Raw genomic sequence first — 13,180 nt, 5'->3', positions numbered from 1 at the left:
GGGGAGTTCATGGCCTCCTCCCTCCAGCTCGGTTAGGAGTTTTTCACCTCCTTAAGTTGTCAAGGAGGTGAAAACTTAAGGAGTGGAGACACCCTTATTGGTTGAGGCAATAAGGGTTTCTCCCCCTCTTTCTCATGAAGGAATGTGGTGACTGGTGAAAGTGGACACTGGTGAGTCAAAAATCTTACTAAAGTGTCGTCAGCTCTGGCTCAAGCAAAGTTTCACACAGCGCAGTGAGGCTCAAAACACCTGCAGTGGCAGTAAAATAAACAGGGTTGTACACTTGGGCAGGACAGAAGAGCAAGTTTTCCATTGCAATAATAATATTAATATTAATAATAACAATAATAATATATGGCAGATGTCTGTCAGATAGATAAATCTTGAGCTACCCCTCTAATATTTATATTTAGCTAGGAAATTTAGAAATAGGTGCAGGTTCAGTTTTATTGAAACGTCCAAACACACAAAGTCAAACTCTCTTAGGCAAACTTTCTTGTAATTTCTTCAAGTAGTCTTCAGAAAGAGTTCTTCAGGGTTCTTGAAGCACATTCAAAGTTGGTCTTTAGGTGTTTCTGCCTTTTGATCTGTTCTCTATCACCAGGATCCCACACTGCTTCAGTATTGTTGAGGTCTGGGGTCTAAGGAGGCCAATCCACGAAAGATAGTGTTCCAGTGTGGGTTTCTTTTCAGGTATATTTATACCGTACTGACATGTGTTTGAGATTATCATCATGCAAGAATAAACCCACTGCCAATCAGATGCTTTCCAAATGGTGATATGTGGTGAATCAAAATCTGTTGTGCTTTCATACTTGCATTAGTTTTGACAACCTCCACAACACCATTGGCTAAACTGCAGCTCAAAACATGACACAGCCTCGGTCATGTTTTACACCTCTCTCCTGCCCTCCTCTTTGCATTCTCATGGCAATTTCTACGGAAAATTTCAAATTTTGATTTTTCACTCCATTGGACAAAGGATGTAGAAAAAGGAGCAGCAAGACATAAGAAGACCATGAAAAAGATCCATGGACTTAGTGAAGGAGCACGTGCAGGGTTGGTGTGACAGAAGAGGATGCTCTTGATGGGGTCAGATAGAAGCAGATGTTTCACTGTGGTGGCCTCTTGAGGGAGCAGTCAACTGAAGATTCATCACTGCATCAGAGCCATTGCAGCTGATTTTCAGCTCAGTTCTTGTAATTGTGAATACATCAGCCTATGGCTGCACAATTATCCGATGCCCAGTCCACTGTTTTAAATTTAAAACCAAAGTGCTTTATAATGCAGCATCTGACCACCTGCCTGGATACGCCAACCACAGCTGTTCCCTGCACAACTGATGTTTACCAAACAGAAATGGTATGCAAAGAGAGCTGAGGATCAGCTGAATGTTAACACAAAAACCTTAACAGATGTGAAAGCATTTTTTTTTTTTTTTTGTTACAGTGCAATAAAAAAAATTTTGTCACTCTTTGAATAATCGTGACAAATAATCATGATTATCATTTTGGCCACAATACTTCAGACCTAATAAAATGTGAATACATGTGGTATGAATGTGTTACAGATGGATCTCCGCTTCCTGTCAAGTATGTGGTGTAGAGGGTGGTCAGCATTATCGTTGATAAAACCATAAATAAAACCAAACAATTAAAAGAAAAGTCACAAATATATATTTTTATTGTCAATGAATACAAAGGCATGTAACAACCAGCTCTAACTGGCAATCAGATGTGTACAAAATGTACAACCAACAATTCAGTCACACAATTTAAAAAGTGCAACCCTACACAACTGGACCAAATTTGTTCTGAAAGGCAACTATTATCTGCAGACCAAGCATACATCTTTAATTAGATCTCTAATTAGTTAGACACATATTTATATAATCCTACTCAACTGTAGGTTTGCAAAGTAAGGACTCAGCATTGAACATGGGAGATCAGTCACTGCTGTTATCAGGCTGTCTAAATGCTGGTCACACAAATCTGCTGGATCTATAAAAGGTTTGAAAAAAGTTCCACTTAGGTCTGTGAAATCTTGCATTAGACTGTTTTCCACTTAAGGGGGAAAAAATAAAATAAATAAAGCCTGTATTGCTCTACAGGGGCAGCCTTGGCAGGTTTCGGTTATCGCATCTCACCTTGATGCATTTCAAGTAACCTGTTCTTGATGCCTCTATTTGCTGAAGAACATCACATTGTCCTCATCATGTTCCCATGCTTTAAACGGGAAGAGGCAGCTTTCAATAGGCCTCGCTGTACTACCAATCATCTTCAAGTCTCCATGGCGTCAGAAGAAGATGCTTTTGACTTGTCTTTTGTTTTTGAGTGGGCGCTTGCATCTTCTAGCAGTGAAAGGTCAAGCTCAGGTAAAGGCACCCTCCAATACTGGAAGGAGTTGTAAGTGCAGTCTTCAGTGTTTGCGTCCTCATCAGCCTGAAAGGGAACAGACAGATAGAAATGTAACGTACAAACGCAACAACGTGGCAACATTTTGTTACCTGCTGACCAATCAGTCCCCTTTTCACTGGTCTATACAGAGTACAGTAAAAACAAGTCTAGAATGTGTAAATGGTGACATCTAGTGGACACTCACTGTAATCACACCAAATTCAGTTGTGGTCGCTAAAACTGCAGTGAACATCCCCGACTTCTGTTATATTCTCAATAACTTACTTTATCATTAGATTTGGGAACAGCGGTATCTGGCTCCTCGCTGCCCTCTCGTGGTCGTTTCTGGGAGCTCGTGACTGAAGAGCTGCGACGGTCTTGGAAACTTCCAGACGTCTGCACCGCCGAAACATTTACTGCACGCTTCCTGGCATCGTAGTGTGAAGTCTTGCGATAAGAAGCGGTCTCTTCTTCATCGAAATATTGCGGCCTCTTTCTGCAGCGGGTCCCCAGCAAAGCCAGGAGGGACGGCGGGCTCACGCCCCCGGACGGAGCCATGCTCTCCGCCTGTATGTCAACAGCGCAAAGGGAGCGGAAACACCTCTTGGAGGGAGAGTTGTGCAGCAGAGTGTCCTCGGCGCGCCTCTTTGCCATGCAGTCTGCCGGTACGCCACCGATGTGCACAGAAAACCTGAAATCCCTGTAATTGCTGGATAACACCGAAAGTGCGCAGGAGCGTGTTTAGTGATGCACGATCTCGAAATGATGAGCACCGGTAGTAGAATTATTGCAAAGAACCAATCAGAATAGAGCACTGCTTTCTAGCCCCGCCCAGAGCACCCAGTCTCCAATCACTTAACTCTCATCTACTTCCTGCAATTTACAACACTGCCTGATACTCATTGGTTTGTGTACATCAGGGTTCAGGAAAATATGTGCACTGACACAAAAACACAGACCACACTGGATTTTGACAAAATCCTCCAAGTACTCACATGTGACACCGTTGTTATCTCAGTTACACTGGCTTCCTGTTAAATTTAGAGTCAATTTTAAGATCCTGGTCTTGACCTACAGAGCTGTGCACGGACTGGCACCAGCCTACCTGATCTGCTACAGCCCTATGTCCCTAGCAGGTCTTTGAGGTCATCTGATCAGGGCTTACTTGCTTTAAAAAATACTAAGAGGAGGACTAAGGGTGATAGAGCTGTGGCCCCTAGACTGTGGAACTCTCTCCCCCAAACATTAAGAACTGCGGACTCAGTAGCTGTTTTTTAAAAAAAAACAACTCAAAACTCACCTTTTTAAAACTGCTTTTGGTTAATTTTTTGCCTGTTAGCTCAATGTATTATTGGTCGAAAACTGACAGAAAAGCCTTTTACATGACAAGTGTCATGTGTGTTGTCGACATATAGAAAGCATGCACCATATTGTTAGTCATTGGTGCTAATTTCAGTCATTATAGAGATGTACTGTTTAAAGGTTGGGGAAACCTGCAGTCAGCTGAACTAAAGAAGTCACTTGGATTAATAACAAAAACCTTTCTCACACTGAAAATGCTACATCGAGATAAACAGAATCAACTTTTTGGGACACTTTATAAAGATTATAAATAGAATGTCACATTTGACCTCTGACCTCTCCTTTAAGGTCAATAGATTGATCTGAAGGTTATAATAGTGCTATATAGAGCTATTTAAAACTATGTTTGACCTCAAATAAGGTCAAACTTTCATTAAAAAAAAATGATTCTTCAAATTCTACTACCTTTGTTTTTATTGGCAACATTCACAAGATGATACTTGTATATAGAGATTCTAGATATCGTCGACCTGTTGTCGTCTTTTCTGTTATGTTGGTGTTAATGTATTTGAAAATGTGTTTAAGTAAAACTGAAGAATCACATTTTTAAAATGTGCGGCTTTATTTCAAAGTGTGATGACAGTCCAAAACAAACAATATAAAAAAAATATTAGATGTAGTTATTGGCACATAAAAGAGAAAAAAAAAAAGGAAAAAAAAGGAAAAGCAGGCATTCACATCACATTCTTCTATCACATTCTCCTATCACATGCACACACGGAGCCTAAAAACAAAATGATGGTCTTCGTGGCCAGCAGCTGACACACAAACCACAAACACAAAGTAGCAGCCAATGGTAAGTGATTCATCTCAGACCCAGTATTTTGACTTTTGTTCAGATGGTACAGATCACTTTACTTCATATCACATCACCTTACTTCATATTACATTCCCCATTTTGAGCCACTTCAAGGTCTTGTGGATTCGGGCAGACATTTTTAAAAATATATCTGGCCAAAAGGAAAATGTTCCTTTTCCTTTGTTGTCATATTTCAGCCAAGGATTGTGCTCTTATGCTTTCACTTGGTTTTATCAAATGGACATCTTGTCACGTCGGGCTGTCGGGACCCTCTCGGCGTGGCGACTTAGCAGCCGGTGGAGAGTTTTGTAGCTGGTCTTCGTTTTGACCATTAAAGTACTGCAGCTCTGCAGGCTTCCGCACAACAAAGTAGGCACAGTCGTAAACGTATCTCAGCATCGACCGGTCGTTCTCTGTGTAGGTGGTCTGCATTGACTCCTTCTCCACCTGCGGGAGGACGTTTAATTTGATTTTACTTCTCGAGCAAGGTTTCGGACAAGCGTATGGCTGAAGCGGTAATATTTAGGTCTTCAGGTTACCTCGATGTGGAAGCCAAATCTGACCATCGCTGTCCTAATGTCTTCGTAGCTAAGCTCAACTGAGAGCTCGTTGGCCATGTTCTCAAAGTGATACAGCAGTGGACCTTGAAAATATTAAAGAATGTTTACACTGTTAAGTTCACCGACTTAAGAGGAGAAAATCTCATCCATGTGAAAGTAAGACTCGTGTTTCCTTTCTATTTAATCAAAACAATTTTGTTTTAAAACTGAAAAAGAAAAAAAAAAGAAATATAAAGATCCCCTCTATTTATTATTATGGCTCATTTTTTCTAAACAAACCAAAAAAAAAAAAGTCAACATAAATAATTACTAATGTGAACAAAATCCAGCCCTATAAAAAGATATTACAGAGTGAGTGAAGAAGATCTAATAAGGCCTTAATGGGGGGATGATAAGATGCAGCAACTATAACTAGCTTAGCTTAATGAGGACCTGCAGTAGTTATTAATAGTTTGAATACGGACACTCACCCAAGTTGATCCACACTCCACCAGGCTTAAGAATCTTCCAGATAGTTTCCACATACTCCAACACATTATGAGCCGTGTCGATGAAGAAGCAGGTAGCCACACAGTCCCAGGACTCTGCCAGAAACACAAAATATAATAATCTTTATTAATACTTATGCATTTTTTTTATTACTAATATTACTAAGGTGGACATGAGTGAGATGTATTCATCGTTTCCAGCACCTTGTTAAATCTGTGCCATCAAGAACTAAAGCAGTTATGAAGGCAAAGGGAATCCAAACCAGCAGAAGCAAAATGTACCTAATGAAGTGACCAGTGAGCATATTTTATAGTACATCCACATTGAAAAGTTTGAGTCAATTATATTGTGCTTTTTGTAGATGTAAAAATGTATACTTTCGACCAACATGAGTAAAGTTTGGTCCCCTTTTTAGAAATATCTCATAGGTTAAAGATACATTTTATTTACCTGGCTCATTGTAGACCTCCACAAAGTCCCCTGCTACCATGGAGAAGTCTGCATTTAGTGACAAGCTCTGAGGGTTGACATCAGGGAATCTGATTGGTCGTGTTTGGTCAGAGGATCGCTTGTTGTTGCTAAACTGGTGGATCCAGGGGTAGAGTGTCAGAGCATTCACCTTTTCACACCTGAATAGAGCAGTGAAGATTGACAAGGAGAGTAAGAGTAGCGATTACAGACGCAAAAGAAAATATTAGTTAAGGTGTCTGTTCAGCCTGTGCATTTCTGTGTAAGTTTTACCTATTGAGAACAAAGTTTGAGGAGAAGAGCATGAAGAAGCTCCATTCGTTTCCCTGGCACATGTAACCCAGCCGAGCTATCTCCCAGGCTAGACGGCCAAGCCCAGCACCCGGAACCAGCACGCTCACCTTAGACACATCACTGATATAATAAAATGCACAAAATGCACATATCACATAGAAAAAAACTGTGTAAGTCACATAATCACACCAAGATGTTGAAACTATAGCATGCAAAAAGCTGAATGCACATATTCAGCAACACTGACTTTCTCTTTATTGGCATGCATGTGTGTGTCCAATTTACCATGTAAGCTCCTTACTATTGATCACTTGGGAAAAGTCTTTGGATCTCTTGGATGATGGGCTTATAGCAGGAGTCCCTCTCAGCCTGGCCTGACTCACTCCAGTCTCTCACAAACTGTTTTATGGTGGACTTAAGTTTGTCCATGTCAAATGTAGAGGATGGACGAATCTTCCTTGGATCCTCCTGCTAAAAGAATGGAGACATCATTAAGTCACAGTCTTTTTTCATCTGCTCCCTTTAGGGGTCACTACAGAAGATCATGTGCCTCCATCTCATCCCCTTCCAAGCATCCTCCTCTGTCACACCAACCATCTGCATGGTCTCCTTCACTACATCCATGAATCCTATCCATTCTGGTCACACTCAATGAAAATCTTAACATCTCCAGCTTGGCCTCCTGTCTTTTTGTCAGTGCCACCGTGCTCAAACCATACATAACAGCAGGACTCACTACCATCTTGTAAGCCTTCCTTTTCACTCAAGCTGCTGTTCTACAGACCACACTGGGTGAGGACTGGGTGACACTGTTCACAAATCACCCCTGACCCTCATCTCCACCCACTCCACCCCGCCTGCACTCTCTTCCCCATGTATCTTTTGCACTTTTCAGTGCTTTGGATGGTTGACCCCAGGTATTTAAACGCATCCACCTTCACTACCTCCACTCCTTTCAGATTCACCTTTCCAGGTAACTCCCTCTCATACACACATGTAGTTGGCCTTGCTTTTCTACTGACTTTCATTCCTCTTTTCTCCAGAGCATACCTCCACCTCTCCAGGCTCTCCTCCTCCTCCTGCTCTCTACTCTCACTACAGATCACAGTGAAGTCTGCAATAAATCATAACTCATGGAAACTTCTGGTTGACCTCATCTATTCATCATCACTGCAAACAAGAAAAGGCACACCTAACTCCAACCCATCATTAACTCTTACCTCAACCTCACCACTGTCTTGCTGTCCTCATACATGTCCTGCACCAGGCTCATATACCTGTCTGCTACTCGTCACAGCTCCCATCTTGGCACCCTATCATATGCTTTCTCCAGATCCACAAAGACACAGTGCAACTCCTTCTGACCTTCTCCATAATCACTCTCAAAGTAAACATCGTACCCATAGTGCACTTTCTCACCATGAAGACATACTGCTGCTCACAGATCATCACATCTCTTCACACCTAGCTTCAACAACTCTTTCCAATATCCTGGCTCATCGGCTTTATCTCTCTGTAGTTGCTACAGCTCTGCATAGCTTGTTCTTGAAAATCAGAAGCAGTAGACTTCTTCATTCCTCAGGCATCCTCTCACTCAAAAGATTGAGTTAAAAAGTGCACTGCCCTCTCCTGCAGACATCTCTATACCACCCAAGGTAAGTCATCCAGCTCAAACTGCCTTTCTATTCTTCATCTCTTTCATAGTTGTCCTCACTTTTGCCTTACTAATCACAGGAAAAAGACAAAACACTAGAAATAGCCAGCTCTGGATCTGTGATTACAGTTCATACAGCAGATTTAAGTCATACCCTCTCTCCGTATTCCATGTTCTCAAACATGTGGAGGCTGTGGTGGACGATGGCCTGCAGCACCTCCTGGTTGTGGTCCGCACACTGGCCGATCCGGGCCAGGTTGGACAAAACGTGTGGCAGCAGATTCTGGTGGTGCTGCGGAAGACTCTGAAACTGACGCTCCGCGCGTTTGACCTGCTCCTGAACATGGATCCTGGCAGGAAGACACAGAGCTGAGACTCAGGCTTCACCAGCTACACTGATCACCATAACCATACTGTGCACAAGGTTCACTTTTTTTCTCTTTCACTGTATTTAAGTGTGTTGTGAGCAGTGTGAAAGGCAGAAAGGGCTGATCAAAAGAGGTCAAATGCAGCGAGCAGAGTTGGTTCAAAAGTAGGTGTCGCAATTTAACGTTTAAATACAGTTTAAACACATCAGTAAGCCTTTTTTTTCTCTTTAGACTTGGTGTTCTTCTCTATGCTATTATTTGCTAACACTGCCATGTATTGACACAAAACACCCGCGGCCTGTCTTTATTTCAAAAAACCTTTTCATACCTGTAATATCTAAAAGCATCAATTATTCTCCAGAAATGTTTCCTTTCCAGCCTGGCCTCCTCCTCCGGGCTGTATTTTATTCTTTCTTTTATATAATGTGGTCCACCTTTAGCTCCTTCTTGTCCTGTTGTTTCAGCCATATCTTGAAAAAAAAAAAAAAAACCTTCACATCCAATCAAAGCGAGGCAAACTTCTTCTTCTTCTGATTGGTTTTCAGCGCAGCAGACTCTACGATGCGCAGTGCTGCCACGTAGCGTCAGGTGACTAAACTACACTTTGTCTTTAAAAAAATCTATAAATTAACAATTTATTTTAAATAAATACAATAAATAAATACAATATTATACAAATATAAAATAAATACAGACAATAATGCAACTCAGCTCAGTAAAAGCATTCTGAACTCAACTCAGAAAACTTACTCTGTTGGTAAGAGCCTAATCCCTGCTGGCATGAACCTTTCAAGAGAATAAATAAAATGTATTTAATGTAATAACATGTAATAAACGCTATTTGTACTCACAGTCAAATTAAATGTGAAATATTGAAATGACTATTTAGTCTTTTCAGTCTTTTTTGACATAAAGTGCAATAGTGCATGACTTGATAGTTTAAGATGTATGCATCTTTATCTCACGCCTTTTTTGGTTTTCCATGTGCCTGGCCCAGAGGTTTCCAAGTGTGTTAGTGCAAAATCTATGCATGTTACACAATAACGCATCATTATTAATAAAGATGATTGAAAACATGCTATATTATTGTTTACCCCTGAGAAAAGCTGATGCTGGGAATCCTGTTGTTTGTATTTTATCTTCTACTTGTCAAAAACAGGTAGAACAATACTAAAACCATGCAGTCATAAAAGAAGAGACATGACAAGTGAGTGTTTTTTGTTTTTGTTTTTCTGAGTATTTTATGTTTACTGCAACAACCGTGGAAGAACACAAAGCATTTCCTCCATCAGATGTTTGGGTTAATAATCTTTCCCATGAAAACAATGTTTTCTGTGTTACGCTCAGTGATGATGACCATAAATGGGCGGTTAAACTTCAAGACCGGGACAATCCGGAGGGAGTAGGGGACGATACCGATGCCTGTAGCAGCTGCTGCTGTGGCTCCAGCCTCATCAACATCCAGGGTGGCTTGGTGTACCACCTACAGCGCAGTGGAGTGAGAAACATGTGAGAGGATTGAATAAAAGGGAGAAATGTGTGTTTAATAACACTGTCCTTACCTCTGAGACTGCCAGTTTATGCCCCTCTGAAATACCGGTCAGATTTGCACTATCACGAAACATGTCTGCCATTCCCATTTCAGTCAGCACTTTGTTCAGTTTGTAGGAAGTCTTGATGGAGAACTTTGGCACATATATGTTGTATCTCCTAAAAATTGTGAAAGGAATCAATAGTATTGATATTCATCCGGCAAGCATATTCAGGGTATGACAAAATATTTTTACTCTTCTTGAATTCTTAGTTTTTGCATGTTTGTCACACTTCTGTTTCAGATTATCAAACAAATTTTAACATCAAACAAAGATAACCTGAGTGAATGCAAAATGCAGTTATTAAAGGATAATTTCTTTTATTAACAGAAAAAAAGCTACCCAAACCTGCCTGCCCCTGTGTCATAAACTGCCCCTCCTTGTTAAAACATGAATTTACTGTGATTAACCACACGATTAAACACAATTTCATAAGCCACAGCCAGGCCCGATTACTGCCAGACCTGTTGAATCAAGAAATCACTAAAATAAAAACAGTCTGACAAAGTGAAGCTAAAAGATCTCAAAAAGCAATACATCATCTAAAGAAACTGCTGGAAAACTAAGTCAGTGACACCTATCAGTCTGGAAATAGTTACAAAGTTTTTCCAAAAAGTAAATAAATCTTGATGATCCCCAAGTATTTCAGTACGTGGACTGACATGACAAAGCTGAAGTTTTTGGAAGGTTTGAGTCCTGTTACGTCTGGCGTAAAACTAAGACCGTGTCCATGAAAAGAATATCATAGCAACAATGAAACATGGTGGTGGCAGTGTGATGGTCTGAAGCTGCTCTCCTGTTTCAGCATCTGGGAGACTTCCTGTAATTGGTCGAACCATGAGTTCTGCTCTCTACCAGAAAAGTCTGGGGGACAATGTTTTGCACCCTGAAGAGTTATGCAGCAGACGATCATCTGAAACACACGAACTCAAATCCACCTCTGATTGGCTCCAAAAAAACAAAATAACATAAAGGTTTTGGAGTGGTCAAGTTGAAGTAAGGATTTCATGTTTTAAAAAAAAAACCCTCCAATGTGTTTGAGAGTGGGCCAGAATCCCTGCAAACGCCTGACTGCACCTTGTGCTGCCAAAGGTGGCCCAAGCAGTTATTAGGTTTAGAGGGGAATTACGTTTTCACATAGGGATGGGTGGGAATCGGTAGTTTTTTCCACTTCATAAATGAAATCATCATTTAGAAACTGCATTTCATTTTTACTCCAGCTTTCTTTGTTTAATCTTAAAAATTTTAAGTATATGTAAATATGATGGACGTGTCTAAACCAAGAAATTAAGCATGATTTGAAATTCTACCCAACCTCTGCTTCTTCCATTTCAGCCATTTGTTGACTTGGCCCGGGCTAATGGCGTTCTCCAGCGTTGCCATATTATCAGGCAACATCAGCAGCATGGAGTGGGTGCCGTTGAAGGGGAGGTGGAGGACTGTTGTGTTAATGAGCTTGTCATCATAAATATCAACATCCTCTTCCATATTCATCATCTGGACTGGAACCTGGAAATGTGACAGTTTATTGGAAAACAGGTTGAATTAGGCGCAGTGATGTATAATTATTCCAACTAATCTCCGTTCTGAATCAGCTGCTTGAACCTGAACGTTCTCCGCATGGAAATGGTCGTCTGTGGTGTCCTGAGGATCGAACGGAGTCTCCCACTTTCCTGTTTTGCGGTTATAAGCAGAAATAAATCACACGTTACAGATGACACATCAAACTTAAACCTTGGAATAAAAGAGAGACCAGCCAAATCTCATCTCAGTTGACCTCTTACCTTTAAAGTATATGTAGCTGATGAGATACATGACTGTGTTTACATCCAGGCTCTCAACCAGCTTGTCAATCTTCCCATTGGTCTTGGTCTCCACATAATTGTTGATGGTATTGACACTCTCCGTGGCTTGGGTGAAGTCAACATTAAACCCTTCGGCAAAATAGGACTGCTTCAACACCTCCAGGAACTCGGGTTGCGGCTTAAAGCGGTTGTCCACGAACACGGCAGTCCCCTCACTGGTGTCACCACTCTTTGCGTTTTGCAGGAGCGTACGGAAGGACTGATCTACATCTGCTTGCATGAGCTGGGAACTGTTGAAACCTAGACCACTGAAAAGCTGCTGGTGGGTCTCCCCCCGAGCTCCTACGGACAAGGCAGCCAAGGCAGTAGAAATACTGACTGGTGAGAAGAAGATGTTTTTGCCTTGAAAGTCGGCATGAGCTGCTAACTTTCTGTACAGACGGAAGGCAAACTCTTTGTTTGCTGTGGACACCTGTGAGAGGCTGCTGTCAGTTTCTTGGTCTTGATCGGCATGGCCCAAATGGTGATGGCCTCTACCCATGCAGAACACTGCTGATAAGATCCAGATAGCCAAGGCTGCATGCATCATGGTCAACTGAGACAAAAGTTCACAATCGATTGCTTGTTCATGTGGGTTATGCAATATTTGCTCCTGAAAACAGTCAGTTTTGCTCTTTCGTACTGTGAACTGAGTTTCTGACCAACACGCTATGCTGCAACAGTTTTTGCTAAATTCCCAACAAATTTCTGTGTTTCTTTATCTCCTCACTCATTTGAAGCAGAGGGGCCAGATTTAATCCCTAATGTTGCCTATCAGAATTTACTTACGTACATTAAAATCCAAATTGGCTGTTTTGTGTATGGGCTGGTTAAATCTGTTTATAGACGTCATGATACTTAGCTGCAAATATTCAGCGTCATTAAGAAGAGCTTAAAATCAAAGTTACAACTTACAGTCTACAGATGTTACATATTAAAGATAACCGTGCATCTGATGGCGGGACAGTTAAACATGCTATTAAAAAAAACATATCGCTTACCTTCTTCTGGTTGGAGCTCACTGTATGTATTATCAGCCACAGAGAGTGAAGCTGGACAGCTGGACCTTCTATTTATGAGGACGATCAGGCCGAACTTTGACTTTGTTTGCTCTTTGTCTTTGTTTGCTTTGTTTGTCTTTGTTTGCTCTTTGTCTCAGCCTCTTACTTGCTCAACCTCTGCATTTGTTCCGTGCAATGACTCCCCTGTAATCATGGCATCAAACTGAGTTCACACAAAATGCACAGAAAAGCCATTGTTTGTTAACGCAGGGGTACAAAAAATGCCATAGGTGATCACTAATCACCAGCTGTGCTGTACAGTATAGCAGTTGAACTTTGATATCACCCTGTCA

General features: G+C 41.2%; 3 protein-coding genes across 4 annotated transcripts; all 3 read right to left on the bottom strand.

Moving 5' to 3' along the window:
• Positions 1–1,659: 1,659 nt before the first annotated feature.
• Positions 1,660–3,173, bottom strand: LOC146696686 (uncharacterized). The gene is made up of 2 exons (XM_085474141.1): positions 2,682–3,173; positions 1,660–2,441 (listed from the first exon to the last, which is right to left on the bottom strand). Exons 1-2 carry the CDS (start codon positions 3,048–3,050, stop codon positions 2,280–2,282), a joined length of 531 nt encoding a protein of 176 aa, XP_085330267.1. The 5' UTR covers positions 3,051–3,173; the 3' UTR covers positions 1,660–2,279.
• Positions 3,174–4,286: 1,113 nt separating this feature from the next.
• Positions 4,287–9,529, bottom strand: carnmt1 (carnosine N-methyltransferase 1). 2 transcript variants are annotated; one of them, XM_085474931.1, is made up of 9 exons: positions 9,141–9,529; positions 8,719–8,860; positions 8,177–8,372; positions 6,670–6,839; positions 6,348–6,488; positions 6,057–6,235; positions 5,588–5,701; positions 5,097–5,200; positions 4,287–5,004 (listed from the first exon to the last, which is right to left on the bottom strand). In XM_085474931.1, the coding sequence occupies exons 2-9, from the start codon at positions 8,856–8,858 to the stop codon at positions 4,807–4,809; spliced, it is 1,242 nt and encodes a 413-aa protein (XP_085331057.1). In that variant the 5' UTR covers positions 8,859–8,860; positions 9,141–9,529; the 3' UTR covers positions 4,287–4,806. The 2 variants fall into 2 exon arrangements, with proteins under 2 accessions (XP_085331057.1, XP_085331058.1); XM_085474932.1 differs by having other exon boundaries at positions 6,670–6,836.
• Positions 9,530–9,602: 73 nt separating this feature from the next.
• LOC146696684 (serine protease inhibitor A3K-like) lies at positions 9,603–12,910 on the bottom strand. Its single transcript, XM_085474933.1, has 6 exons — positions 12,828–12,910; positions 11,767–12,382; positions 11,588–11,655; positions 11,298–11,491; positions 9,953–10,100; positions 9,603–9,873 (listed from the first exon to the last, which is right to left on the bottom strand). Exons 2-6 carry the CDS (start codon positions 12,374–12,376, stop codon positions 9,679–9,681), a joined length of 1,215 nt encoding a protein of 404 aa, XP_085331059.1. The 5' UTR covers positions 12,377–12,382; positions 12,828–12,910; the 3' UTR covers positions 9,603–9,678.
• Between the last annotated feature and the right edge of the window lie 270 nt (positions 12,911–13,180).

This window comes from Copadichromis virginalis, linkage group LG12, assembly GCF_057382275.1.
Source record: "Copadichromis virginalis isolate Kocher_CV1m ecotype Utaka linkage group LG12, C_Virginalis_male_GT1.1, whole genome shotgun sequence".
Taxonomy (NCBI): Eukaryota; Metazoa; Chordata; class Actinopteri; order Cichliformes; family Cichlidae; genus Copadichromis; species Copadichromis virginalis.
Note: the sequence above shows the minus strand (reverse complement) of the source record. Positions and strands in the feature narration are given on the sequence as shown.

Coding starts and splice junctions, on each gene's coding strand:
- LOC146696684 (XM_085474933.1), bottom strand. CDS start 12,376: ATGATGCATGCAGCCTTGGCTATCTGGATCTTATCAGCAGTGTTCTGC. Junction 11,656..11,766: donor CAGCTACATATACTTTAAAG/GTAAGAGGTCAA, acceptor ACCGCAAAACAG/GAAAGTGGGAGACTCCGTTC. Junction 9,874..9,952: donor ATAAACTGGCAGTCTCAGAG/GTAAGGACAGTG, acceptor ACTGCGCTGTAG/GTGGTACACCAAGCCACCCT.
- carnmt1 (XM_085474931.1), bottom strand. CDS start 8,858: ATGGCTGAAACAACAGGACAAGAAGGAGCTAAAGGTGGACCACATTAT. Junction 6,840..8,176: donor ACATGGAATACGGAGAGAGG/GTATGACTTAAA, acceptor CCATTCTTTTAG/CAGGAGGATCCAAGGAAGAT. Junction 5,702..6,056: donor GGAGGTCTACAATGAGCCAG/GTAAATAAAATG, acceptor TGTTTCTGGCAG/AGTCCTGGGACTGTGTGGCT.
- LOC146696686 (XM_085474141.1), bottom strand. CDS start 3,050: ATGGCAAAGAGGCGCGCCGAGGACACTCTGCTGCACAACTCTCCCTCC. Junction 2,442..2,681: donor TTCCCAAATCTAATGATAAA/GTAAGTTATTGA, acceptor GTTCCCTTTCAG/GCTGATGAGGACGCAAACAC.